The sequence below is a fragment of the Mytilus californianus genome, unplaced genomic scaffold (assembly GCF_021869535.1).
Source record: "Mytilus californianus isolate M0D057914Y unplaced genomic scaffold, xbMytCali1.0.p SCAF_4, whole genome shotgun sequence".
Lineage (NCBI taxonomy): Eukaryota > Metazoa > Mollusca > Bivalvia > Mytilida > Mytilidae > Mytilus > Mytilus californianus.
In genome coordinates this window covers 109,662,653-109,688,454 of record NW_026262690.1, presented here as the reverse complement: position 1 = coordinate 109,688,454, position 25,802 = coordinate 109,662,653, and the positions used below count along the sequence as shown (strand labels likewise).

The 25,802-nt window shown below is 31.9% G+C and overlaps 2 protein-coding genes across 9 annotated transcripts in view; one reads left to right on the top strand and one right to left on the bottom strand.

Moving 5' to 3' along the window:
* LOC127739083 (cytochrome P450 2C29-like) overlaps window positions 1-25,802 on the bottom strand; it is a 480,581-nt gene that overhangs the window by 89,422 nt on the left and 365,357 nt on the right. The gene's annotated exons all lie outside the window — the stretch shown is intronic.
* LOC127739081 (protein slit-like) overlaps window positions 1-25,802 on the top strand; it is a 58,757-nt gene that overhangs the window by 10,003 nt on the left and 22,952 nt on the right. For all 5 annotated transcript variants that reach the window (XM_052250654.1, XM_052250652.1, XM_052250651.1 and 2 more), the window contains exons 6-10: window positions 9,816-9,887; window positions 11,729-11,800; window positions 13,336-13,407; window positions 22,185-22,256; window positions 23,323-23,394. In XM_052250654.1, the coding sequence (XP_052106614.1) occupies window positions 9,816-9,887; window positions 11,729-11,800; window positions 13,336-13,407; window positions 22,185-22,256; window positions 23,323-23,394 (360 nt within the window). The remainder of the gene's footprint in view (window positions 1-9,815; window positions 9,888-11,728; window positions 11,801-13,335; window positions 13,408-22,184; window positions 22,257-23,322; window positions 23,395-25,802) is intronic.

The following is a 25,802-nucleotide window of genomic DNA, read 5'->3' as shown; positions in this document are numbered from 1 at the left end:
ATCAAATCAATTCCAATATATCTAAATAAATTAATATGTGTTTAATGTTACAGAAAAAAAAAAAAAAAATAAAAAAAAAAAAAAAACTCTTGTGCAATTAAGAATTATTACCTAACTATTGTTTTATAGAAATAAAAAGATGTAGTATTAGTGCCAATGAGACATCTCTCCATTCAAGTCACAATGTGTAAAAAGTAAACAGTTATAGATCAAAGTATGGCCTTAAACATGGAGCCATGGCTCACATCGAAAAGCAAGCTTTAAAGGGCCACAAAATGATTAGTGTAAAACCAGGAAAACAAATGGTCTAATCTATATAAAAAACGAGAAACAAACAACACTTAAGAACCGCACCAACAAACGACAACCACTGAAACAGGTTCTTAAATTAGGATAGATGCACACAAATGCAGCGGAATTAAACGTTTCCACAACTCTATATCTTTGCCAACCATGCATTAAAACTTGTTCAGGTACATGAGCTTGTCTGTACTCTTATTAAAGTAGAAATAAAAAAGGTAAACAAATATGCGACTTGTAATTTTTGAATTAAAATATTTAACCAGTTTGAATGACATACAGGCCCTTTTAAACATATTAAAAGCACTATAATAAACTACCAAATCTAGAAGGAATGTAATGATTATTTGTTATTCTTGTTATAATCAAATAATTATAAAGTAGATTTTGTCCTTCTGAATATAGAATGAAATTATATCGAATCTAAATATGTGTGTCTGTGTGTTTTCTGAAAAATAACCATATCTACTATAGTTCATGCAAGTGTCAGAGTATTGAATACTGAACTAGTGATACACTCATGGACGAAATTTTCTTTTTTTTTTACATTGATCCAGTGTTTGTAAAAACTCATAAAAACGAGACTGATCATATAGTATGCCAGACTGTTAGTTAAGCAGCAATACACAATAGCTTGGTGTTATTATACCTCAGTATGTTTTTTTCTATATACAAAATAATGAAATAGTTGTGCTATTTCATTCCACAGTCTATTTGCCAGTCAGTAATTTTTAAACTTTTATTCCGGTTAATAGTTTAATAATCGTATTTCCCGAAATTTTTTATACTTAGTTTTCATTGGACAATAATGACGTCATTAACTATTTTGCATTGATTTGTACTCTTGGTGACGTCAAACTCTAATATCGTAAACGGTATAATCTGTTTGTGACTGTTGTAATTTCAAATTAATATATCACTTACCAGAAGCAATTATAAAAGAGAAAGAAAATCTCTGAGACGTATTTTAAAAAGATCTAAAATATAGTAAATGTATATTATGGTTTGCCGTCGTCTTCATAAACTGTGACTGCTTTAATGTACAGTACTTAAGCTATAATGTATGATATGCATGGGAATTTTTACACAGGTATTCGTAGTCTTGATTGCTGTAAATAAAATATATACAAATACAACACGGACTATAAAAAACTTATAGTTCATCTTGTGCATATGTATGTGACATTTTTCTTTTCTTTCAGAGGATTTATGCAGACTTTTTAGAAAGTTGGTTTGTTCGGTACGATAAAACACTTAATGACTGGTTATGAAGATAATAGCAAGTTTGTTGTCCCTTTGATACTAACTATTTCACTCGGCTTCGCCTCGAGCAAATGTTGGTATCTCAGGGACAACACATTTTCTATTACCCTCATAACCAGTCAATATGTGTATGACTTGCCTTGCTGTAAATTTGCATACCAAGGTTGCAACTGATCAAGCACAGCTGACCTTAAAAATATTTTGCAATTTATTTAGGGCCAATTTATTCATATATCTAGTCACGCACTGACATACTTTTGCATTATCAGAATTCAGACGTATGTGTTAATAAGAAAATAAAGTTGTATTTTCCGAAAACATTTTTTTAATTGTTGTTTTTATATTTTCAAAAACCTTTCAGAAACGTTTACTTCCAAAAGTTGCCAGACCAAAAATAAATTTATAGACTATGTAGAATCGTCTTTGACTCGAGCTTTGTTACGAAATCGATCGATCAGAATGAACGAAAATAAATGCCCATCATGTTGTCGGATGCAATGGTTGTAGGGTTGTCATTATCATGAATGTAACTATATGTTAAAACAGGTTTAATTAACCATTTATGCATAAGGACATGTCTGTACCAAGTCAGGCGTATGACAATTATTTCGTATTCGTTGGATGTATTTTAGCTGTTTTTTTGCCATTGATAAAGGACTTTACGTTTTGAATTTTCCTAGGAGTTTTTTAGCTCACCTGTCCCGAAGCAGATTCATCATTGTCAAGATCCGCCAACGGAGGACTTCGTTTAGCATAGGACCCTATGAACAATACATACAAATGTTTTCTTTTAAAGAACCACTAAATGGAATAAAAAAAAACATGACATGAATGTTCCTCATGAGATGCTTACCAAGTGTTGTTACTTTGAAGCCGAGCCTTCATCCATGGTGGCTGCCAGAGGGAGACTAAGTTTAACATAGGACCCTATGGGAAATACATACAAATGTTTTCTTTTAGAGAACCAATAAATGGAATGAAATAAAACATGGTAGGATATTCCTTTTGAGGTAGTGTTGTAACTTTGTAGATACATCATCTAAGATGGCAGCCAGCGGGGGTTTTTGTTAAACATATCCCCCTAAAGACAATTCATCCAAATGTCTTCTTTTAGAGAACCACTTAATGGAATGAAACAAAACACGGCATGAATGTTCCTTATGAGGTGCTTATCAAATGTTGATACTTTGAAGCCGAGCCATCACCTAAGATGGCCGCCAGCGGGGGACTTTGTTTAACATAGGACCCTATAGACAGTACACACAAATGTCTTCTTAAAGAGAACCACTCAATGGAATGAAACCAAACACGGCATGAATGTTCCTTATTAGGTGCTTATTAAGTGTTGTTACTTTGATGCCGAGCCATCATCTAAGATGGCCGCTATCGGAGGACTTAGTTTCACATAGGACCCTGTGAGAAATATATATACATTTTTTCACAAGAGAACAACTAAATGGAATCAAATAAAACATGGCATGAATGTTTCTTATGAGGTGCTGATCAAGTGTTGTTACTTTGAAGCCAAGCCATTTTCTAAGATGGCCGCCAGCGGGAGACTTAGTTTAACATAGGACCCTAAGTGAAAAACATTTAAATGTTTTCTCATAGAGATCACTACTAAATGGAATGAAATAAATCATGGCATGAATGTTCCTTTTGAGGTACCGACCAAGTGTTGTAACATTATAGGCGATTTATCATATTAGATGGCCGCCAGCGGGGGATTTTGTTGAACATAGGACCCTATGGACATTGCATACAAATGTTTTCTTTTAGAGAACCACTGAATGGAATGCACCAAACGTGGCACGAATGTTCCTTATGAGATGCTGACCAAGTGTTGGTACTTTGAAGCCGATCCATCATCCGAGATGGTCGCCAGAAATATACTTAGTTTAACATAAAACCTATTAATCTAGTCAATTTAGTGAACAACCTGCAACTAATTGCAACACAAAGTTTTTTCTGAAAAACATTTTTTTTACTATCTATGACCAACATACTGAAATTATACAAAAATATATTTTGCGGAAAGTGGTGTAATTAATCACCAAAAACCATGAATTTTAATATGAAAGTAGTAAAATTAGGTTGAAAATGTCATTTAAATGGTCAAATGATAGCTTATTGTACGCTGATTCCAAAAATATATGGTTTCTATACAATATTTCTTTAAATAAGGGAGATAATTTGTTACTTCCGGTTTGAAAAAATGATACTTCCAATACTATCTGAATATTTACTTGACACTGATTCCAAAAATATCTGGTTCTATATACTTTTACATTAAGAAAGTACAAAATATAGCTACTTCCGGTTTACACAAGGTCACTAACGGTTGTTTTTTCAAGGTTAAAGGGTTTGATACCTATTGCCAAATGTCTCATGGCTTTATCATGTATACATATGAGGTAAAAGCAAAGGTCAAAATCTAGAACGTCAAACTAAGCTATGACCTTGAGATCAATTTCAAGGTCATAAACCAAGGACCTCAAATCAAAAGACCATAGGTCTTAATTATATTTAGTCAATGTGTAATATCACCATATGCGTATTTTTAAATACAAGAGGGGAGAAAACTCCGTTTTACATTCAAGGTACCCTTGCAATCAAAATTTACGTGTTACGACATGTCGCAAATAACTATTTAGTAAAAATAATTTGTCGATATCTTATACGGTTTTTGGAAATAAGTGAAAAAAAGCCAAATTCAAAATTTAGAATATGACCTTGACCTTTGACCTTGACCTAATTTTCATTTTTTTGGACCAAGGACCTCAAATCAAAAGATCCTAGGTCTCTATCACTTATGGTTTACAAGATAGAAATGCATATCACTTATATCAAATGCATAAGGGGAAATAACTCTCATATGGAGCGTTCATATTGCTTCGGTCAAAATAGGACAAATCATGCGAAGGATATAACGAGCAATTTTATAAAATAAATTTGTCGCTTTCTTTTACGGTTACGGAGGAGATGTAGTCACAAGGAAAGCAGTGTTCGGGGAGATAACTCTTACAAAGAAAATTGTTTGGCTTAGCATGGGTAAAAATAAAAAGCGCATAAACTATATGATACTATATAAGAAATATCTTAGCGACATATTGCAAAACAAAAATGTTACGCGAGAACAAAATTTGGCGGAAGAAAATAATATTAATCAGAACAAATACAATAGGTCTTTCCACAGAAAAGTGGAAAGACCTAATTATCTCAATTTAAAAGAATAATATTAGAAATGCACATAGAATATTAGGGGTTCTCGGATAACATGTTTTGTCCTTTATGAAAAAAATGTTAATTCAAGACTTAATTTTTGAAATTCAAATTCTTTAATGTATTTTTCCCCACAACTCTATAAAGAAAACAATATTTTTATTTACATTTTCCTTTTGGAGCAAAAATGTTAATATTTAGAATCCAACAATGTTTTTCATAAAAAAATAAGAATGATGAGTGTTAAATGATTGTATGTTAAATATTTTTTCACAAATGAAAATTTCAAGCTCCTCGAAGCAAATAGCTACTCATGTAATTAGCGACGATCTCAGAACTCGCTCACCATATAAATAAAGCTTTGGCTGTAACACTGAATCCACTTTTCACTTTGGTTGCTAATCGGATGTGTGCTGATTTATATTTTAGTCGGTGCCAACAGTTTTTATTCATCAACTGTAATTAGCTTTGAACTAGCTATTAGAACTCAGCGTCTTTTTGTTAATTGGTTATATACTCCGCGCTAATCTTTTTGAGTCGATCCCTTTCCAACTGAGTTTTTCAATTTGTTCTTATGTTGTTTGCTATTTCAAAACTGTTCCTGATTATGGGAGGGTTGAGTGCTCCCAAACATGGTTAACGCTGCACACTATTAATATGATTATCACAAGAAAGAAGCCCGTTATTATTTAGTGGTTATTGTTTGATGTCTGTCGTATTTGTTTTTACATTTATTGTCTTAACAGTTTTGTATTTTAACGATGAGCTATTATAGTTTGTTAACATCCACACCCACATCATTGTTATCTCTAATGGAAAGTTTTCTTATTTGCAATCATACAGCATCTTCTTATGTTTTTAAAGTGGGGAGATTTTACAATGAATTATGGTTTTACTGGCAGCGATCAATCATACTATCAAGAAATCACTGATAGAGTTTAGTGGACCTTAAAAGATAAACATTTACAGTGTTCTCCCCAGAAATTTTGGATAGCATCACATTTGGCGTAAAAAAATAAACTGTATTTTTTTCAATGTCATTTGACGCGTCGCGGCGATGCTCTGTTTCCTTTTTGTTATATATGTTTATATTGTTCATTTCATAACTGAGAATACAATTAAACTATAAACCATGATAACAATTGTTTCAGTTTATGTTTTCTATATTCATTTATAGTTACAGAATTATTTTTTTCCTCTTGGGCCAAATAAAAATATATGTGTGGTTCCAGTAACCCTACCTACTCAACTAAATTAATGAATGAATGAATGAATGGTTTATTATAGTGCAACCTGTATATATACAGTACTAAATATCTAGCAAAAAAAAACCAACTGGTTTTTATATAAAAAGGGAAGAGAAAGTATCATATAGCAATAAAATTTCAATTAAAAACTGTTTTCTCTAAAAAACCAAATAAACCTCAAGCCTAAAGAATATAAATGATGTATATTCTTTAGGCATGAGGTGAATTTTTTTTAATATTTTTTTAGTTTCGTTCAAATGAGTTGAATGCAGGTCAGCACATTCAGGAAGCAGAAAACGCATCTTTTACATAGATATTTCTATAATAGAGTATAATCATGAATAAAGAGAGATTTGAGGTTTTTAAAGTCAATGAGATAGCAACCCAAACGACTAACAAAAACCAGCAGACATAATTTCAGATTAGACATGACCATCTAAATACTAACTTTGGCCATAAGTCGTCCTCGTCTTTACAGTTCTTAGGCTAAAGCTGATTACCTTTTACTTAATTAATTCAATGAGATATCTTAAAGAAGGAACTTTGTAATGCTTTTCTTTATATATATATATATATATCTTTGACCATAATATTTTCATACAGCAGACTACCCATGTTAGTTCTTTGTCATTATCATTTGGTTGATGTTTCAGACCACCACATACAGGTTTTACCTTACTGGGTAAACACATAAGGTGCTGTTACTATTAAAACTTCCTGCAGGAAGTGATCCCATCAATTCATTCAACAGTGCTTATCTCATTTTTAACATCCAAAATTGGACCACTTTGGTACAATTACTATTTAAATTCAAGCTTTTATAATCAAATTGACAAGGCGTCCCTTGAAATTGCCTTAAACAATATCAGATCTATATTTCATACTAATTCAGTGAACTAGTAAATGTTATCAAATTTAAAAAGCTTATATATCTGAAATTAAACTTGGATATTGATAGAGATTGCTAAATAAAATTAGTCTGTGTTTAACTGTGACTTTATACAATTCAAATGTTGAAAAAGTAGCTAATGAAAAAATAAACAAACAAAAAAAGGACTACAATCAATGACGATGCAAGGACACTAGAAAAATAACTCTTCCCCAGCAATTAACATGACTAAATCAAAGTCAGTAACCAAACTGATTTACAGTTATTTTTTAACACAATCATTTTTTGTTTTGTTTATTACAATGTATACCTACACGTATAATTACTATAAATACATAACAGAAAGATAAGATAAAAATTTCAAACTTACAGAAAATGCACTTCTTTAAAACTGAGTTTTACTGTGTGTTTATTTATTCTACATTGTCTAGAGAAACTAGGGAAGGGTTGAGTTCTCACACAAAATGTTTACCCCGGCCACATATTGCACTTATCCCAAGTCATGAATCTCAAGATCTAGCCTTTGTTTGTCTTGTGTGTGTTTTTTTGTGTGATAATTTTGGTCCATTTATATTTATTGCAGTTCAGGAGTCGATTTTTCAAAAAAACTTACGATGAAGATTGATCGTAAGTATACTGAATTGTCCATGACTTACGATCAATCTTAGTCGTAAGTTTTTTTGTGAAAGGGACACAAGGCCTTTAAGGTGGTGTCCATTTCGCTGAACTAGTGTACAAAATAATTAAGGGATCAGCTAAAGCCTACCTCCGTGTGCCGGATTAACTTGCTATGTTAAAGACCCATTATAGTGGCCTTGTTTTCTCTTTGACAAATTCCCTGTTTAAGTTTGCAAAATTCAAACTAGAAATAACCAAGATTTTGAAATTTTCATTTTGTATGCCCCTCACTTAGGGGCATTATGTTTTTTGGTCTGTGCGCACGTTCGTTCGTCCGTCTATCCCGCATCAGATTAAAGTTTTTTGTTAAAGTTTTTGGTCAAGGTAGATTTTGATGAAGTTTGAAGTCCAATCAACTTGAAACTTAGAACAAATGTTCCCTATGATATGGTCTTTCTAATTTTAATGCCAAATTAGAGTTTTGACCCAAATTTCACAATGCACTGAACATAGAAAATGATAGTGCGAGTGGGGTATCCATGTACTATGGACACATTCTTGTTTTGTAATTAGTTTGTAAAACAAAATATTTCACACAACAAATTGATTATTATTGATATTGATAATAAGAGGAATACATATGCATATAGACATAAGATAATATAGTCTGTCTATAAAGATCCTATGTTAAAACTTTTAACCATGAATAACCGAGCTTTTTATTTCTATTTTTCACAATTTTTCTCTACAAATCACATTTTACACAAGAATTACATTTTTTTTAAATACTAATAACTATAGGACTTCTTAAGATAAACATCAGATAGTATTTTCTATTTAGATCCTAATTCGAAAGTGTTAACCATCAATAACCGAGATTTTTTCATTTCCAGTTTTCGGGTTTTCTGTCTTAAAACATATATTCAACCAAAATTACCCAAATATTAATATTGATAACTAAAGGACTTCACAAAATAAACATAAAATAGTATGTTCTTTTTTCTATATAGATCAAATTTCAAAAATATTAACCATTAACAACGGAGATTTTTTATGTTTCCAGTTTTCGACGTTTTTTCACTAAAAATCACTTGAATAAACCAAACATGACAGGAATGTTCCTTATAAGGTGCTGACCAGGTGTTGTTACTTTTTAGCAAATCCATCAATCAAGATGGTCGCTAGCAGGTGCTTTGTTTAATAGAGAACCCTTTGGAAAATATATACAAATGTCTACTCATATAGAACCACAGAGTGATGGAATACAAGCAAAAATGGCATGAATTTTCCTTATGAAATGCTGACCAAGTGTTGTTACTTTAAGCAAATCCATCAATCAAGATGGCCGCTAGCAGGGAGTTAGTTTAACGAAGGACCTCATTAGAAATACATACAAATGATACATAAGACTTTTAATGTTTTAAAATATAGAAAATCTTGTGTCTTATCATATTTTCGGATGTATTTAAAAATATATTTCTGTGTAAATCATTTTTTTTTTAACTTTGCCAAATAACTCAGATAAAGTAATTTTATAATAGAAAGTGTTGTGAATTTACCTATTTTAATATGTAGCAAGAAAACAAGTCCGGTGACCCGCTTTTTTTTCATTTTCGTATGTGAAAGCATGCTGTAAGAGCTATCTTCAGACATTTTATCTAAAAATTAAATGGTGTAGTTTTCTTCTTATCACACAAAACGGGATTTCCATGCATAATATATACAAAATCTGACCAGTTTTGCCAAACCTGGAGCGTGAAAAAAAGTGCGATGACCCATAATTTTATAATAATTTTGAAAAAAAAAGCATGATAAAAACTTCATTTTGACAAATTATTTAAAAGTTCTATGGATTTTAAATAAATCAACCCAGCCACTTTAATTCTAAAGGGCAATACAATGACTATAGGATTGTGTTAAATTGTATGTTTAACATTAGCTTTAATCTAAGCGGTTCTCATTCAATTATATTACTTATAATAAGTGGTTCATAATAAGTGATTAAAGAAAATAAATGGATAATGTATCTGATGCTTTCAACCCTCTTCTATTTGTTATGAAAATAAACCAATATTTCTACATATTTTGCCCCCAATAAATTGCTTTACGCCCAACGGTTGAATAGACCAAAAAGATATGAATTAGGTCATATATATATCAGGAAAGAGGCAGAAATTAAGAACACAATTCCGGAAACTGCATGCCGGTAAGATTTAAGAAAGAAAAAAAACGGCTTCAATACAACCTATAAATGATTACATTTTTTTTTATTTCAGAGGTCTTAGCTACAACCAAATAGGAACAATACAAAAAGGAACGTTTGTAGACGTACCATCACTCACTTCAATGTATGTAAAATATTTTAAAGAACTTTTTTCAGATGCAAAAGAAAAAGACTTGCCTAGGTTAACGAACGACCCTTATCAAAGCTGATCGAAGAAAGATGTACATACTCCCCTCAAGTACATGACATCGTGTGTTATTTTTAGCCAGTTAAAAACTACGACTTTAAAATTGGTATTTTTCGGCGACATCTAAAATATCAGGAGTAAAAGAAAAAAAGGTTAAATATTTTTGAGCATGTTGAGATGCACCTTGTCTTGTGGACTGTTACCCTGAATGCGAACGCTTTGTATGTCGGTATCAAAAAGTGTTTATATTAGGGACCGATTATAATTTATCAAGGTATGGGACTGGTGCAATTTAGCATAGGATATACCCTTTTTTAAATCAACTTTCCATGGGACAAGGATTTTTTTTCCAATTTAGATATTAAGATAAGCATGAAACATTGACTTTTTTGAAAGGACTGTCCAATATTTATACAAAAGATAATTTAGGGCAGTGCAAATATGCGGTTTATAGTAGGCAGGGCGAAATAATATTTTTCAATAAATATAATTGAGAATGGAAATGGGGAATGTGTCAAAGAGACAAAAACCCGACCAAAGAGTAAAAAACAGCCGAAGGCCACCAAAGGGTCTTCAACACAGCGAGAAAATCCCGCACCTGAAGGCGTGTTTCAGCTAGGACCCTAAACATAAATGTGTTCTAGTTCAGTGATAATGGACGTCATACTAAACTCCAAAACATATAAATAAAATAAAATTAGAAATCATACAAGATTAACAAAGGCCAGAGGCTCCTGACTTGGGACAGGCACAAAAATGCGGCGGGGATAAACATGTTTTGAGATCTCAACCCTCCCCCTATATCTCTAGCGAATGTAGATAACAAACACATAGCAATACGACCTGTAAATCTCAGTTTAAAAGACGTCAGAGTCCGATGTAAGGATAAGAAACAAAAGCAACTAAGCAAAATGACAATGATACATAATTTAACAAAGGACTACTAGCAGTTACTGACATGCAAGTCTAGACCTCAATTAAACTGATCGCAATATTATTTCTCCATCATATGAAAATCAAGTACAATCCCTCCCATAAAAAAAGTTATGTGGCGGAAACTCTTTTTGTGAGGAAAAATCAGGCTGTTAGTGTCCTAGGGGACTCGACCTCAATTTTATTTAGCATATCTATATGGGACAATTACTATTTCAGCAATTTTGTAAAACAATATTTGTTTCTTATCTAGTAGTTTCAATTCCATTTGAATTTAACTGAAATTATCAAATCTGATATAAAATAAGCACCAACTCTAGTAATTAGGAATAACTTGTACGTGTGGTTCGTTTGGTCTGAGTTCGCCATTGGTCAAAATTTGATTATGACGCTCAATTTTCCTGCCTTCTTCTGAAATTCTCATTGTGGCGTCATGTAAAAAGGCGATCATACATTTTGTGTGTCTTTGTTGACAGTGATGTTTGTTTATAGTGATTATGAGTTTAACACAATGGTGACTAATGCAACTCAATTCTTTTACATTATAACCTCGTATGTCTGTTTGTTTTGCTCACACGTTGTTGTCAATATAATGGCATTTTTGCGATTGTCACCCAATGAGAGGTTTAGCTTGCTATAAAACCAGATAAAGTCCATCATTTTCTATATAAGGAAATGCCAGTACCATGTCAGAAATATGACAGTTAATTTGTTTGATGTGGTTGGGCTTTTGATTTTGTCAATAGATAAGAGACTTTCTATTTTTAATTTTCTTTGGAGTTTTTTTTTTGTATTTCACTATATAACAACAAATTAATTGTTAAATTACCATTATTTTGTTTCAGAGATTTGTCCGTCAATCAAATAAAAACAATACAGGACGAAGCATTTCAAGACCTAACAGCCCTCGACGGATTGTATGTGAACATTATTAAAATAGTTATGTTGACTCAAATAAGAATAAAATAAAGATTCAATTAGTGGTAGAATATATTTAAAACTTTCTGAAGTTCTGCAGCTTAGCAGTGTCACCATTTGTGAGCCTATACATGTACAATGTACTAATTCTTTTATTGTGAACACGATATCAAGAAATGACGTAGGAGGTCAATTGTGATTTAAATTTTCATTCTAAGAAGCAAGTCAAAATCAAAATCAAAGTCTCGTTACAAAATTGTGTAAATTCCCCATAGCAGAATAAGACAGAAGTGAAAAAATGTAATACTGTTGTGATAAAAGTATTGATTGAATATGTTGAATGTATAATCCGTCACAAGCGCTGTTAAAAAAACATTTCTCATTTTTCTAATCCACTCAAGGAAGTGTTTTTTTATGATATGGATATCGTTGACCAATATTTTATACAACAACGAAAGACCAATATTTGAAAAGTCATGCAAGTGCAGATTATCTTCGCTTTCATGAATGAACAAACGACCCAAAATGATATTCAGCAGATTGTATATATTTAAGGTTGATTCATGGTATACCGCCATCTTGGATTGTACAATCGCAGTACAAAATTGGTCTAGTTATATGCTCAATTCTGCAAATTTGGAGACAGATTTGCAATTTATTGGTTTAGTTAGACTGTTTATTAATATAAAGAAAACTAGGTGATCTATTGTACTATAAACAAATATTAAATTTTGTGTTTTTAGAATAAATTTTTCAAATAAGCCATTTAAGGGGAGATAACTCTTTTAGGAAAAAATATATACTGGACTGATAGGGAAATTTTGAATTTTTACTTGTAGCAAGAAAACAAGTTCGGTGACACCATTTTTTCTTATTACTTTCTTAAAACATTTTATAAAACCTATTTTCTCACAATTTATTTCAAAATTCTATCTCATAGATTTCTTTTTATGCACACAAATGTGTTTTTTCATGAACAATCTAACCAAATTTAGGCAATTTTCAACGACTTATAACTTGGAAAATAGCACGGTGACCCATACTTTTTATCATATTTCTGAAAAAAGCATGTAAAATCTTCATTTTGGCAAAGTATAAGAAAACTCTGTCTAAAAAAATATATACTTATGATCAACCTTAAGTGATATGTTAAGAAGATAATATGATAAAATAAATTCTTTGTAGAAATAAGGAGACGTGGTATGATTGCTAATGCGACAACTATGCATAAGTTCAAATGAAGTGGATGTAAGCAATTATGGTGACCAAACGGCCATCAACAATGAGAAAAATTCATACTGTATAGTATTCTATAAAAAAAAACCCGAGGTAAAAGATATGAAACAATTTGTTTCTTTCTATAATTCAAAGTGTAAGTATTGAAAAATTGATATAAAGGAAATTAGTACTCTAATGAAAACATGCCATGTAAATTGGTAGAAAAACAAACGTGATTGTAAAAAATATATTGCAACCCAATTTGTTTTTAAGAATATATATAACAGTTGTATAAAATTAATATAATTTGTTCCAGATATTTGTACACCAATCAAATAGCTACAATACAGACAGGATTGTTTCAAGGCCTATCAGCGCTACAAAGACTGTATGTTTACATTTTTACAAAATATTATTCTTAGGTAAAAAAAAACTGAATATAGAGTCAAGTATTGAACTTGGCAGGGTATATTTATAAGCAAAAATGTCCATAACAGTTTAACATATAAAACCTAGTCAAAGATAATGATGATTTACAAAATAATCATTTAGTTGCACTCTATTTCTGTTACGCTGTTTCTATTTGTACACTGATCCGTGTTTGTTCATGTAAGCCAATACAGTGCAACTATTGCTTTGAGACATCTCAAAGTTTTGTTTCTGTTTAGGTTATTTTAACAATTCTATAGCTAGAAGTTTACATAAGTTCCATCAGTAGCGATTGCAGACCCATACTATAATAAAATAATTAACAAGCCTTTTATCAAATTGAATAATATATTATCATGACTCTTTAAAGGCAATAGTTTGAATTGTCACCCCTTAAAATGATATTCCCTTACGAGATAAGGGTTGAACAATTTGGAGATTCGCTGCATCTACGGGCCACAATTGTTTTACAAAACCAAACTTACAGTAGAAAGACCATTACAATACGATTCACTGTGAAGGGTTTTGCGTTTGTAGTATTTGTATTTTTATCCATCTGATGAGTTAAACCTCTTTCAACTGATTTTTATAGTTCGTTCTTATGTTGTACTGTTACAGAGACCTTCTATAATTCAAACTGACCACACGCACGATACACGCACGCACGATGCACGCACGCACGATACACGCACGGTGAATGCACGATACACGCACGGTGAATGCACGATACACGATACACGCACGATGAGCGATGAGCGTTACACGGAGGATTAACGAAAAATGAATGATGAATGATGAACGCACGATACACGCACGATGCACGATGAATGATGAACACACGATACACGCACGGTGAATGATTCATTGACGAATGAACGATAAGCGCTGAATACACGGTTCTCAAAGCCATTTTATTTGGAATTGCATTTAAAATTGATGTATGATAATGAAAATCTATAAGGGTATACAAATTCTAGATATCTCGCTTTCTGTGTTGATTGGTCGACAGTTTTACTAAACACTCCATGTGTTAAATAAATTAATTGTAGTATAGTATTTCCAATATCAATGAGTGTTGTCAAATTATAAAACTCATCGATTTTATAATTCTACTTAATATAAATAATTTATAAATTGCTACGTTTTAAAGAGTGGCGATTCCAGCCATTTTTAAAAAGAGGGTTCTCAATCCAGGATAAAAGGGGTGGTTTTAACCATATGTCCCCATTCAAATGCATTGACCCCCCCCTTCTTTTTATCTGCCTAAATTTGTAACCTTAACTAATTAATTATCATATGTTTACGTTACGAATTTTAGGAAATATTTGTATGTTTCGAAGTTTAGTATGATGTCCATTATCACTGAACTAAAATTCATTTTTGTTTAGGGACCAGCTGAAAAACGCCTTCGGTGCGGGATTTTCTACCCATTGGTGGCCTTCGACTGTTTTCTGCCTATACGTCTAAACACTGCTAAGGACTTATAATATGCCACTAAGGACTAGAAAGGACGTGTTACTTGTACTCTGTTTTCATACTATGGTAGAGATAGATAGATTTTTATTACATAAATTCCAATTTATAAAGAAAAAGAATCACCATTAAATGAGTAGTTGAACAATATTTGGAACGTGCCGGTTTTTCCTTGATATTGCCGAAAATCAGTGATCCGACTGACACGAGCGAACATACATAACAACTGATTAAACAATCATATTAATCTCTTTTTTTTTTATACTTAAGTTACAATGTTCCTTATATTATCAGAATCGTATGAGTTAATTTAGAGCAAAATATATAATTTGTCAGAAAAATCTGATTCGTACAAATAAATTAGAAATAGCTAAGAAAATGAAATTTACCAAATAATGAGAAAATTTAAACATTTGTAATACCAAATACTTCATAATATACTTCTGAAACGACTTTTCGTCCTGAATATGCATGAAATTTTTGCCACTGGACGTTTAAACAACCACTGAATAATCAATCAATCAAATTTTGCTCTCAGTAAAAATGAATTAAACAATATAAGCCACAATTGTATCCATCACTTGGTGTCTGTTGTTTGTTTGTACAGTAAACATACTGAATCTTTTTATATTCCTTATACAATTTCAAGTATGTAATAAAATTCATACATATTTTCAAACATCCTGGGACTTCAAATTTCTAGGAGGTGAGATTCTCGGGGTTTTACCTGAAACTCTTTGGGAAATGCAATTTTTAATTCCAATTCCAATTCCAAACTGTAAAAGATATCCCAAGGTTTTTTAAAATGCATTTCTAATTTGATAAGGAGATTTGAAAAAAAACGATCTCAAGGGTGGTTGAAATTATTCAGTGCAATCATTTTGTGTCCGCCGTTGTCTTTCATACATATCAATTGGTGTATCCACTGTTTGCTGTTCGTTATCTGTTGTTTATGGCAGTCAGGCCTCGCGATCGGTCTCCAAATATAAGCCCCCACTTAGATAAATTAATGATCATTTATAGGGGGGGGGGGGGGGGGGGGCTTTTTTCTCGGGACAAACATTATTTTCCTTCCTTAAAAACAACTTAACAATTTTCTATATTTTTCATTTAATCATAAACCGATGATTATTAAATGATTTTTAAAAAAATAAAAAAAATATTTTTATTCTAATATATCTAAATATCTGGGTTATTTTCTTATCCAAATAATTATTTGTTCATTTTTTTAAGGAAAAAGTGTTATCAGTTATGGCCCACTCATTTTAGACATGACATTTTGCTTGATACTGTATGAAGATTATTCGTTGCAACTTTTATGAAGAAATTACCGACTTTTTTTTAACTAGATAAATATACAAAAAAATACCGTTTTTTCTTCTTGTATCAATTTCTTTTCACAAAAAATAAATATTAACAAAGAATTGTTACACAAATGTAAAGCCAAATTTTGTAACGAAGATATTCCTAATCTCTTTACCGAAATCCGCATATCTTTATCTTTTGAAACAAAAAAGTTAAGGATGTCTGGTCAAAGGACAAAAATGTCCAAGAAACCGAAATGTTATAAGTAAATGTCGAATAATTCAAACCCATTTGTCTTTTAAATTTAGCACATGAAAATATAATTTTTATTACATATACAAATTGATTTTGTAAAAATTAGCTTGTATATATGTGAACTTTTGTAAAAAAAAAATCACTGTGGTTCTAAAACTGTATCACATGCCCATAATTGTCCTAAAGCTAAATGTCATCGTCAGATTATGAGGGTCTGAATAGGGATTCATTATTTCTGTATTCTATCATTTTAGGCAATTTTTTCTAATCGTTATACCTTTTGTCGATCATTCTTTATTCCATATATTCTAGTACCTCATCATTTTCTTTTCTATATATTTGTCTGGTTATTTTTTGTATTCTTTATTTTTTGGTCAATAATTTTCTATTCTATAAACCCCCATCCACACCCTCATGTATAATGGAAGACGATAAACATTTAAGTATACATACCACCCGTTGTCACTTTCACCTGACATCCAAACAACAAATTGTTATTTTTACCTGGACACGGGACTTATATAATTACGTAATAATAACGGATATAGTAAATTCAGTAGAATATAACATGTATCAACGCACTGGCTTGTTAAATGAATATTGATCTGACAACTGTTTATCATATTTTTAGTTATTTTAAAATTGAGAATGGAAATGATGAATATGTCAAAGAGACAACAACCCGAAAAGAGCAGATGACAGCCGAAGGCCACCATATTTGATAAGGTTTTAGTTTCTAATGAGACAGTAACCATCGTATTTTCAGAAAATCTCCAAACGGATAATGAGAGTTTAGCGACTTTGACTGGCTATACAGGCCAAGCACGGTCGGTCTCTAAAAGATGCCGAATTTAAGAGCCTATATCAAGAGATAGGCTTTACCTAGCTTTAGAACCAAATGTGGCTTCTTTATATTTATACCAAAATTGAGTTCAAGGCAGTATTTTGTCGAAGAGAACAATTACACAAAGTGCAACATGCGAGAAGAGGTTTCATTTCCCTTATTTATTTTTTATTGAAGTGAGTAATCTTTTGAGATTACTTCACGGAAATATATTTTAAATGAAAAGGTGCAACTGGATGCATCCCTAAAAAACAAATTTAAATGTATATATATATATATAATTTAAATTTGTTTGCTATATATATATATATAAAATGATGGATATTCGTCAATCAGACAGCAATCCAACATAAACACGAGTAAGTTACCTGACATCTAGAATAAGAGGTTTAAGCATACGCCGCGCTGGTCAACTTTCTGAGTTGTGGGTAAAATTCAATATACATGTAGGACTGTGAAACGGGAAATATACGAAAGATTTGTTTTTACGTACGATGAAGTGTCATTCCCTCAATACATGCGGGTCCACCGTGAAACTATTCTTATGATTATATAACGGTAAATGATGATCTCATTAGAGGAACAAATTAAGTAAAGATACATATTGAAGCAAGAATAATTTCCATATGCAAAACATCAAATAGGACGATCTCTAAATTAGTACGCGGCAACTTTAACTATTACATTCATGGACAATTACACTAGTAAATGCTTTATATACTGACATTGAAACAAATATACTGCTCATAATAATTGCACGTCTGTAGACTTTAATCTAGGTATCCCGCGTTATATAAACCATCGCAAACCATCGAACAGCTCATCGCACTTCGGCGCAGACCAGCGCACTTCACGTGTGGCCATCTTTATGATCTCCATTGACCTCCGAGTCATACACACATATATATTCCGATTTTCAATTAATGGTTTTTATTATTTTAATTCCCGTAGGTATTGCCCAAAGAAATAGGGTTTATTTAAGGGTTTACACATCTTCATAGCTAAAATATTTTGATACTTATATCACGAACAGATATCTATGACAAACATTTCTTAAATTGTCAGTATATAAATTTAGATTTTTTTTAAGAAACGTAGGTTTCAGCTACAGCAGACTAAATTGGCTTTTGATGGATTGAAGGCTTATGTAAAAATAAGAAAATGTGGTATAATTGCTAGTGAGTCAACTATTCAAGAAAGTTCAAATCAAGAGGAGTGCTAGCAGTTATATCTATACGACCTTCAATAATGAAAAAATACGGGAACTGTAAAGTCGGTTATTAAAGGCCCCGCCCCGACATGAAAAAAATATGAAACAATTCAATTGAGCAAACTTACGGCCTTCTTTATTTCAAAGCTACATGTATCTTGCCACAAAAAAAGCCCAAATACATGTATATAACAGAATTGATGTTACGAAAACCACTGAACTACGTGCTTTTGACTTTGGACAGACACATAAATACACAGAATGTTGTGAATGTGTATAGGCCCTTTATTGGTCATAGCTCTACACTCCTATCTATTTTATACATTCTTTGGCTTTCAAATATTTAGCATTGAGCGTTCCTACTGAAAGTAAAATCCAGAAAAGCGTTATAGATGCATGAAATTTATAAAGTGTTGTTTTGTGAGGGGATCAAAACGTAGGGATCGATGTTAATGTCTGTTTTATATGTGCAATAATATCGGCCTTCTAACTTTAGTGAAACTCTGCAGTTGTTCAGTGACGGATCCAGGGGGAGTGTTCAGGGGGTTGGAACCCCCCTTTTTTTTGGACGATCAATGCATTTGAATGGGGACATATAGTTGGAACCCCCCCCCCCCCTTTTTGCCCTGGTTTGGGAACCCCCCTTTTAAAATGGCTGGATCCGCCCCTGTTGTTTCATGTATTTGATATGCAAATTATCACAAAACTAAAAGGATAAGATGGATGAATTAATAGTTGATCGTTTAACGTCCAGTGGCATATATTATAGATTCATTATTAGGGGGAGTACAATAATTATGATATAATGATGAACATTGGCAATCATACCACAACTTCTTTTTCATAAGAACGTACATGTGTAGATTTTCGTCTTTTACTGTAAACGACAGTGTCCCCGGGAGTCAAAGCCGAAATCAAACTTGTGTAAATTTCTGAAAACATACATTTCATTATTTAACCCAAATGTAAAGCAAAACAAATAATACCGTTTTGAGCTATAAAACCAAGGCAACCCTTTATACTAGTCAAAAGTTGCTGGATCGTGATAGATGCATACGAAACTTCAATTAATTGTTTGTATTTTTCAATATTTTATATCCGATAAAGATGAACACAAAATCTATCGGATAAAAACTACCGATTTTTCTATAAGATAAAATTTATCCTTATTGGAGTCAAATTTTTCATATGGATTCATAAAGGACAAAAAAAAGTCCTCAGTAACGGAACAAAAAATACCCTCCATGGTAAAATAATCCGTCATTCTTTAATACAAAGTACTATTGTGAATTAGTTTTTCGGATATTAATCTTTTAGACATACATTAAAAACGGTGTCCTTGATATGCAACCATGAACACAATGAAAAGTGAATCTGTGAAAGTGTTCCATGTTTATTCCATTTAAATAAAGACTTGTTATGATAATACAATATATTTAACTATTTTATCAAAAAATTTAAATAAAAAAGAATATCTTAAACTCGTAAACACAATTTCAAGTTTAAAAAGTTCCTCAATTTAAAATCCTTCTTAAGGAATACGGGATATATTTGCGTGATCTTATACTTGTTTAATTAAAAAAATGCCTTCAAATACATATGTTTATTTGTATTAAATTTTCCACAAAACATATTTAGCTTATTTTAAATGAAAATAAAGAACAGAGAATAAAAACACTGTTGAAGAGAAAATACATATTCGTGTTAAATTCGCCTCAGTTTAATTAGTTAATTCATGTTTGACATCTAAAATCTTAATCCGCAATCCACATTTACCCGACAATCTTGTATATTGTATTTTCTCAATGGAATAACCTTACGTGCACGTGACCATCAGAAACGAAGACAAAAATTATATTTGTAATGGTATTTACCAAAACTTAAATGTTTGAATATTTAGTAGAATATGAATTTGCCAAATAAGCGAAGAATTATAATCTTGCATTGTTCAACATTGGAGAAATGAGTCAAGTTTAACATTAATCATGTTAATACTGATTCAATATTTTATTATAGTCTCACCACATACAAACATAAAATGAGAATCACAGAAATAAACATAAAACATTAAAACATTTGCATTGTATGTACCAATCTTAAAAAGAATAATGAGAGACTTTTAAGACACAATATATTTACTCATTTACATTTAAAATTTACAGTGTCCACCTGTACTATATGAAGATAAAACATTTTTTCTTTGAGAACTAGGAAATAAAATGCCGTTTCTTTTCAATGAAATATTGTTGATGTTTTTGGCAACTATAGCAGCAACATTGCCGTTATTAAATAAAAATATAAATGTTTCGCTATCTGATAATTAAAGGTTAAAATGTTCATTAAAATGTTTAGCTTAATGTATCATAATTTGTCTTAAATCTACATATAATGGGCATTTTAAAATGACATGAAGTTCATCTTTAATAGTAGAGCTACAACACATGTCATCTCGTGGACTTCTTTTCTTTCATACTTTCCAGTTTCTATTTTTAGTGGAGCTACCCCACATCTAAATTTTGCAAAAGCACTGTTGTTTTTAATTGGCGGAATATTTTTTAACAAATAACAGTTGGCCAACAGTATATTTTTAAGCCCATTTCGCTCAGTTGAATAGAAATTCCAATTTTAACTGTTCTGTCGTAGAAATGTCATCATTTTATTGTTTGTACGTAGAACATGTATCATTATATTAAAATGTGTCAGTCCCAGCCAAGATTCACTGAATAACCACGAAATGTTTACAGATGATAAATAAATTTTAAACAAAAATTCATGAATCTGTATGAACGTTATGTACGATGAAGTTAATTAAGTGTTCACAAGAAAGTAAGTATGAATGTAAATTTTATTTAAAGTCGGAACATATATATACACTTTAACCGTGAGATAAAATATAAGCTTTGATGAGCTCTGTAACCGACTATCATATAAAAACCGCAATGAATGAACGTTACCCGATTAGAGATGAACGTTTGACAAATTCACGTTATCTGATGTACACAGTTATACACGATTGACGAACGCACGATACACGGTTAAGAATGAATGATTGATGAACGCACGATACACGCACGATACACGCACCATACACGATTAAGAATACACGATGAACGCACGGAATAATGGTCAGTTTGAATTTTAGAAGGTCATAATGTGTAAATATAAGTGTTTGGTTATCTATTATTGTTTGCCTAACGTGTGATTACTTGCATTATGGTTACAAAGAAATGTATATCGGATAATTAATAAAATTACCTTGAATGAATAAAAAAACTAAATGAAGAATCACTTACCATCTTTTGTAAGTAATGTATGTCGCAGTCGCTTGGAGCCGGAATCAATGAATTATATGGTTTGTGCCAGCTGCATTCATAGTCAAGACGAATATGAAGTATGCACACTAGATATAATGTCTTAAATCTAGTAGACATATTTATTGTACTTACTTGTACATACAAGACATGAAACATTTCTGCAATACCCTTTCAATTTTAGTCACAATGTTTACCACATAAAATCTAAATCTCAAATAGATGAAAGGAAAACAATGGACATGTGTGTATGTGATCGTGTTGTTTATTTTGTTAGACGTTTATAAATGATATGGGTTAAATAAAAACATTAAAGGATTTTTCACAATTTTTTTCAGATATTTGTCCGGAAACTTTTTGACAATTGTCAATAATGGCTCTTTTGAAAACCTCAATAGCTTAAGATATCTGTAAGTACAACTATAAATGAATGAGAGCAATGGTTTAATAATTGGTATTGATATCTCAGGTGCTGAATGTGTGTATATTTGAAGTCTAATTCACAATATACATGCATTTGATTTTTTTTTATTTGCACACGGCAGGTATAAATAATTAAGTATACAAAAAAGAAAGGCAAAATATATCATAGGGCCATTCAAATTCATAAGTCGAAAATAAACTGACAAAGCTTTGGGCTAAAAAAGAAATAAAAACCAACAGACAAACAACAGTACAAAAACACAACATAGAAAACTATAGACTGAGCAACACGAACCCCACCAAAAAATAGGAGTGATCTTAGGTGCTCAAAATGGTAAGCAGGTCCTGCTCCACATGTGATACCCTTTATGTTAGTACAAAACCCGTAATAAGTCTAATTCGGTAGGTCACATTCGGGGAAAAGGGGACGGGAGTGTAATTACGACATCTGGAACATATCCGATATTTTCTGTGAAATTGATATTTAATAACTGGTGATGGTGTCCGTAAAATTTATGTAGGGATGATTTCAACTTCACCACTGGCAACTCTTAGTCTAAAAGCTTCACTGTGAGCAGCTCCTGCATATGGAGTATCTATCTTCAGAGCTTGTGTATTCTATCATGATTTCCTAGGAATAAGGTGGCCGCTTACAAAGAAACTACAGAACCTATGATTCAAAAAGGTAAACATGGTGAAGCTGAAGTAATACCACGGATAAAAGTAAACTGTCGTCACCGGAATCTCGTTCCTTTTTCCACAATTGTGACACCACAGAGAGAGTTTTATCACAACTATGTACTTGTTATATACCATGCGTACCGGAGTGCCTAAGATTAACCTCTGCTTTTTTATTGTGATGATCATGTGGTTCAGGCTTTATTTTTTCTAGTATTATTTTTATTGACTATATTGTGTTTTTTTGTCGTGTTTGCTTATTGTACTATACAAACTGCAGCTTTGGTGGATTTTGCTCAATGGATTCCTTTAGAATGTGTCTTTTTATATTTCCAGCCTTTTTTATATAGAAATATAATTATATTTCTGTTTCAGACAATTGAACAACAACCGAATAACTACAATACAACAAGGATCGTTTCAAGACCTATCAGCGCTCATCGAGCTGTATGTATACAATGTTAAAATATTTAATTCAGAAGTAATAGAAAACATAACCAAGAGTCAATTTAACCCTTGCTGACCCAGAAGACATTGTTAATATCTTTTAGCAATACAACTATAAGAAAATGTGGTATGATTGAGAATGAGACAACTCTACAACAGATACCCAATGACATAGATGTTATCAACTATAGGTCATTGTACGGCTTTTTGCAATAATCAAAACCAACACAAAACACACCATAGAAAACTAAAGACTGAGCAACACCATTAACTGGAGGTGATCTCAGGTGCTCTGGAAATAAAAGCAGATCCTGTTCCATATGTAGCCCATGCTAGTACAAACCCGGTAATCATCTTGATTATCGTAATGTTTTGCTTTCAACCGAGCATCACTGTCAATTTCTATGAAAAATGTAAAACAAACTCAAGCGTGAAAATGAACGGCCTGATTCATGTACAAATTAATATACAAAAAACAGATATACAAAAACAAACTAAAATTACAGGTTCATAACTTCAGAAAATTAATACAAAAAATAGGGGTAAATCTTGTTAACCGGCGAAAAAAAAACCAAAACAATTGTGATTTACAGCGGATGGAGAGTTGTCTCATTGGCACTCATACCACATCTTCTTATATCTATAGACGAGTACCTATCAATTACAGCCACCCAACTTTTGACAGACACATGAAGATATGACGGGTGTTCAACCCTTCCCCCTAACATTGGCAGTGGTGTAACAGCACAATATAAGTACAAACTATAAAAAGCAGTAGAAAAGGGCTTATCTCATGAAATCGACACAAAGCACAATAACAGCTAATGAAATCACTAACGATAACGTAAAGACCCGATCGTACTCGCAGTAACTGAAAGCTAGTTCAATCCAATAAAAACTTATAAATATTTGTGTTTATATGACATGAATATCAATCAATACACACCCATCATACAATGTAATTAATGTAAATTTATAGTCAGAGAAAAAATTACTTGTACTATTCCAAGCTGTAAGTATCGACAGAATAAAGGACATTGTTCTATTACATAACAAACTGTTTATAAAAGTTAATGATCTCATTTCATTTGACTCGGTGGGATATATAAGTTGATAATTATGCAACAATAGACAGTAAATTCTACATAATTATGCAACAATAGACAGTAAATTCTACACTGCGTACACTCACTCTAGGATTGTTTTAAATTATATGCAAAAATTTAGTTTTTCCACGTTGGTTCTACTTTTTGTGTTCCTTTTGAAAACTATTATGAGCAGTTAAACATGTGGAGCAAGATCTGCCTACCCTGCCGGACATCTCAGATCACATTATGGTGGGGTTCGTGTCTTGTGTACTTTTATTTGTCTGTTTGTCTTTTTGTCTTTTTTATTCATGGCGCTGTTTATTGTTGATCTATTAGTTTGAATGTCCTTCTGACATATTTCGTCCCTCTTTTATAATGGACATGGTAGTAACATCCCTCCACTGTTGGTAATGGCAACGAAGCAACATTCCTCATATGTTTTGTTTTTCAATTTTCCAAAATATCTTCCCGTCTGAAAATTTAGAGATTATAAACGGGTAATACACTTACGTTATGTTTATAACAGCAGTCTAGATCCCCCTGTGTATTCAGAAAGAGGTACAACTTGCATGCCGTTACGTTCACAGTATATGTTAATAGATATAGGAAGATGTGGTATGAGTGCCAATGAGACAACTCTCAATCCAAGTCACAATTATAAAAGTAAACCATTATAGGTCAAGGTACGGTCTTCAACACGGAGCCTTGGCTCACACCGAACAGCAAGCTATAAAGAGCTCCAAAAAATACTAGTGTACAACCAGTCAAACGGGAAAACCAACGGTTTAATCTATATAAAAAACGAGAAACGAGAAACACTTATGAACCACATAAACAAACGACAACTACTGAACATCAGATTCCTGACTTAGGACAGGTGTAAACAATTGCAGCGGCATTAAATGTACGTCTAGCACATAGTGATGATTTTTATGCAGCATGTCTTTTTAATACTGTTATACATCTTTTTATTCTGATACTTATGAATCTGGCGTTTTTATCATTGAGTGATTTTTATATTTGTTAGATAGTGTGAGATTGGAAATTGGATACACACTTAAACCTGATGTTTACCTCATCATCATGTTTATGGTGTACGCATTTATCAACAGTCTAAAATAAGCCAAAAAGCACCAAGTTCAATAACATCGGAATTGATAACAACACGAGAAACATGTACAAAACATTATGTAATACAACACAAAAAGACTCTTAAAAACTTTAAGTTTTGATTTATATACGTGAAAAAAAAAATCACAAAAATACTGATCTGCGAGAAAAAAATCAAAAAGGAAAGTTTCCTAATCCAATGGCAAAATC